This window comes from Penaeus japonicus, unplaced genomic scaffold (assembly GCF_977035675.1).
Source record: "Penaeus japonicus unplaced genomic scaffold, GWHDUDI00000001_assembly GWHDUDI00000032, whole genome shotgun sequence".
Taxonomy (NCBI): domain Eukaryota; kingdom Metazoa; phylum Arthropoda; class Malacostraca; order Decapoda; family Penaeidae; genus Penaeus; species Penaeus japonicus.
The window spans coordinates 28883261-28888260 of record NW_028234434.1 but is presented as its reverse complement, the minus strand read 5'-3'; the positions used below and the strand labels follow the sequence as shown (position 1 = coordinate 28888260).

Here is a 5000-nt window from a genome sequence, read left to right as displayed (position 1 = left end):
TCTTGCCAGAGATGTGTTGGCCCTTGCCATAGTAGAAGCATGACGGCCATGGTGATTGCATTATACTGTGCCACCGGTCTGTTGATTTCCATATTCTCAGCCATCCAATGCAAACCACAGCAAGTTTCAAGAAGATTTAGGTAGAATGCATTCAATATATTTGGGCGAAAGAAGTTCTGTTTTGAAAGCCATTGCAGGTATCTTCTAATGTTGTTACATGTATTTCAGCCCCCTGTGTGAGGTGAAACATGTTGCTTGTTTATAGTCCTGTGGAGACCATCACTTGAATGTCACACTAGAAAAATAAAGTTTTTATTCAAACCATATTGTATTTTAACCCATTGCTGATTTGCTTGCCTTGTCTCCAGGATGTCTTATTTCAGAGAGATGCAGCTTCATGCAACAGGCCTTGACTTTTCCCACTCTCTGTTATTCACCTTTTTGTAAAATTAGAGCCATTTTTGTGTTTTAATTTTTGTGTGTTTTATTGCATTGAGAGACATATGTGCCATATGACAGGCTCTATCAATGCTGCAGTTGACTAGATTTGTAGCATAGGGTCTGTATCAGCTTATTATTTTTTTTATACCCAGTGTGATTGAATTATTGCTTTTTTATTGGAGAACAAGAAGCAATTTTATTTTTTTCATATTTGTGTATTCTCATGAATGAATTCGAAACATATAACCTCCACAATGAAGATAATATGAAAAGAGGAAAGAAACCTGTGCTTATGACTGTGAGTGCCACAATAAAAGGCATAATCACTACTGACATAGGGGCACATTGGCGTGGTTTGAGTCACCTTCCTCTTCTTGTTCTGCCTGCACATCCTTCATCTGCAGTACTTTAGAGCAAGAGGTTGGCAACTTGCTGTGTGCCATCACTTTATAAAGATAGTGCTTGCTAGAGACTGGGTGCCATTCAAGGCTCTCTCTCCTGCTGTGCTAGAGGAAAGTGGTGCCATCTAGGTTTTGGATGGTAGATAAAATCCATTTTGCTTGATATTATGGCAGTTAAAGTAATTATGACTGCTATTGTCATCATCACTCAGTCATTACTCATAGCACAATAAAATTACACAGTGATCAAGAAATCCCCAAACATTATGTACATCATGATGCCCGTTGTCAGGCCAAAGCTTCTGTGTCATGTATGCCATGACACCTATAAGCAACATTTTGGGTTAGCCTGTTAACGACGGGTGACATGTTTTTCCGCCATACATAAGGCAGGAGCTCTAGCCTGATGATTGGTGTCATGAGGTTCAAGGATTTTGGATCATTGCATTATTTTATTGTGCTATGAGTAATGAGTGAAATGGGTTGACAATTGCAGTCATAATTATTATAGCTTCTGTAATATTAAGCAAAATGGGTTTCACCTAACATCCAAAACCTAGATGGCATCACTTTCTTCTAACACCAGCATGAGAGAGAGCCTCAAATGGCACCCATCTATGGTCTCTAGCAAGCACTATATTTATAGAGCGATGGCACATAGCAAGTTGCTGACCTCTTGCTTTAACCCACACAGGACGGGTGGTACAGCATGTGTACCGCGCATTCAAAAGCCCAGTTGCCGGGCGGCACAGTATTGTGCCGGCGATTCAATTGATTTAGGCTCTATAATTTTGAAGCCGGCGATAGGATTCAAGGCTAGAATTCCCCCGTCGGGAATGGGTTAAAGGATGTGCAGGTAAAATGAGAGGAGGAAGGTGGCTCAAACCATGCCCAATGTCTTCAATGTGCCCTTGTGCCAGTAGGGATACCTTGTACTATGGCACTCATAGTTATAAGCACAAGTTTCCTTCCTTTTCCCTACCTCTTCATGTTATCTTCATTGCGGATGGTTATATGTTTCATATTCATTCATGGCAGCAGACAAATATGAAAAAATAAAGTTGCTTTTTGTCCTCCTATAAAACAGCAATACTTCTATCACACTGAAAATAAAGAAAATAATGAGCTAATATGAATCATATACTACAATTTTTGTCAACTGCAGAAGTGATAGAGCCTGTGATAGGGCAGATATAAGTCTCTAAATATAGTAAAATACAAAAAATATGAATCACAAAAAATGGCTCTAGCTCTACAATGAGTGACTAAAAGAGAGTGGGAGAAGTCAAAGTGTGTTGCGTGAAGCTGCCTCGCTCTGAAATAAAACCCATCCTGGAACCCCGGTACGCAAATCTATCCCCATTGTTAATGGGTTAAATTGCTGATTAGCCATTTCTCTGAATTTGTGTACCACTGCTCAGCAGTGGGACTACCGAGATGGGGAAGTAGTTACGTAAGTCACACACTTATTTGAAAATTGTTAAATTGGAGAGATGGAACTTCATTGAATACTAAAAGGCTGTTGGATGTAGTTGTATATATTATACATGATAAAAGATTTAATATCACAGTGTGATAATATATTTTTTTTTTTTCACAGGTCCCACAGCCCTGGAGTGTCTGGTGTGCTGTGTTCAGATAATCAAGGGCTGTGTCTTGGAGGTAAGGCTGTGAGATTTTGCTTAAGATGTCAGATATGAACTTCTCAACACTGATCATTAAATATATATTTTGATTGTTTAATTTTCTGTTCAAGCTTTTTTGTGACCACATAGAGTAAAGAGTCATGATGAAACAACTAAAAATGTAGCTGCTCTTGTGTCTAAAAGAATGTTATATAATTTTAAGGTGCAGACGCTATAATTGATTTGATTTTTCCTCGTAGTGCGAGGGAAGGCCTCGGCATCATCATCAGGAGTGATTTCAGCCGTAGCAGAGAAGGCAGCCATGCTTGAGCCAGGAAGCCCACAGCCAGTTGTACTTCTTGAGTCTGATTCTAGGTAAGTTGCACAGGGTCATGTTTATAACAGAATCTTCTGTTACAGTAATGGGGTAAAAAGATTCCATGAAGGTCTGAGTTTCATCTGAGGGCAGGGAATGAGAATGTCTCTTCCTTTTTAATTATAGCCCATTGAAGACCGGGATAGATTTGCTTTGTAGAAAGAGGTATGAATATGTAGATCTCTTGCTCTGTTATGATATTCAGTCTCATTCATACCTCCATTTTATATTTGTCATAATAAACTTTAATCATAGATTGGCTTACCTTGTCCCCAGGACATTTTGTGCTCTTTCATTCACTTATCATAATACTAAAGCCATTTTTGTTTTGTGTGTTGTGTTTTTGCCGTGTGCTGTTCTCATGACCAAGAGTCCCACAACACAAGGCAGCCACACTGGCACAAGGGCACATTGCTGTGTCATTGCATTCTGAGGATAGTGCTTGCCAGAGACTGGATGGGTGCCTTTCAAGGCTCTCTTTCCTGATGGTGGTAGGAGAGAGTAGTGCCATCTGTGGTTGGGATTTTAAACTGATATTTTGGAGAATATTTTGAGTTATAGTAATAATAATTCCAGTTGTCATTACCAGTCACCAAATAGTTATTACTCAAAGTAAATAAAGAAACACAGCTATCCAGTCTCCCCCTGCATCAAATATGTCATCATGACTATTGTCATGTGAGACATGCTGCCCGCTCTCTAGTCAAAAACTCATGTCATGACACCTGTCTGCAATGGGTTAATTATTTTTTCAGGAAAAATATGCAATGACTTCAGCATTATTTTTACTGTAAACAATATCTTTAAGCTATAGATTCTTGAAATTAATACGAGAATAAAATATTGGCTTCATTAACCCATTGGTTGAGGGGACATACAGTGTCCACTACATTTTTTTTATATTTTTTATGTAGATGGCTCTTTAAATAGCTAGTTACCAAGGAGTCAATAAATAGGCTTACCTGTTATTTTTAAAACTATTATTATTACTGACATTATTATTATTATTGTTGTTAGTATTGTTATAATTAGTATTATTAACAATAATGACGATAATTTATATTTCTTTTCCTGAAAATCAAATACGGGGAAAAGAGGTGAAGTCGGGAAAGCCTTCTGATTGACTCCTTGAGGGCTAAGCACTAAGGAACCACCTGTGTGTAAGAGAAATGAACAAAACAAAACCATAGTAGACAGAGCATGTAGACATAGGCTCCTGGCATTAATGAGTTAAAATCAGGTAGATAAGTCTCATAAGGGGACATTTTTGGGAGATTTAGGGCATAGGTTTTTTTTCCAGTTTTCATTTACATAACTTGCAGAATAAAGCATTTGTTTGTGAGCTTTGTTTGTAGGGTTGATATATAGCAAATGAGGTTTAATTTTTTTCCCCTTAAGAATTTTTTTTCTGATCTTTTCGTAGAGGTGTCCCAAGATTAGTCAGTTAACCCATTGCAGACGGGGATAAATATGCTTGCCCAGCCTCCGGGATAAGTTTTATTTTAAAGAGAGACTGCTTGAAGCATTATAATTTGAACATTCCCACTCTCTTTCAGTCATTCATTGAAAAACTAGAGCGTTTTTTGTGTTTTGTTTTTTTGTGTGTTTTATTGAGTTTAGAGACTTATATATGCCATATGACAGGCTCTACCAGTGCTGCAGTAGACTAAAATTGTAGTATATTATCCATATTAGCTCATTATTTTCTTTATACTCAGTGTGATAGAAGTATTGCTGTTTTATGGGAGGACAAAAGGCAACTATATTTTTTTCGTATTTTTGTGCTGTCATGAACGAATACGAAACATATAACCACCTACAATAAAGATAAATAGAAGAGGTAAGGAAGAGGAATGAAACCTGTGCTTGTGACTGTGATTGCCACAGTGAAAGGCATCCATATTGGCACAGGAGTACATTTTAGACACTGGGTATGGATTGAGTCATCTTCCTCTTCCCGTTCTGACTGCACATCCTTCATCGGCGGTACTTTTGAGCAAGAGTTCGTCAACTTAGTGTGTGTCATCGCTCTATAAAGATAGTGCTTGCTAGAGACCGTGGATGGGTGCCATTCAAGGCTCTCTCTCTTGCTGGTGCTAGGAAAAAGTGGTGCCATCTTATGACTGCAGTAGCCATCATCACTCATTCCTTTTTCAT

The 5000-nt window shown here is 38.2% G+C and overlaps 1 protein-coding gene across 1 annotated transcript in view; it reads left to right on the top strand.

Annotated features, from left to right (window-relative positions):
- Lamtor5 (Late endosomal/lysosomal adaptor, MAPK and MTOR activator 5) overlaps positions 1 to 5000 on the top strand; it is a 7899-nt gene that overhangs the window by 1933 nt on the left and 966 nt on the right. The window contains exons 2-3 of the mRNA XM_043021011.2: positions 2443 to 2504; positions 2728 to 2842. Coding sequence (XP_042876945.1) covers positions 2443 to 2504; positions 2728 to 2842 — 177 coding nt within the window. The remainder of the gene's footprint in view (positions 1 to 2442; positions 2505 to 2727; positions 2843 to 5000) is intronic.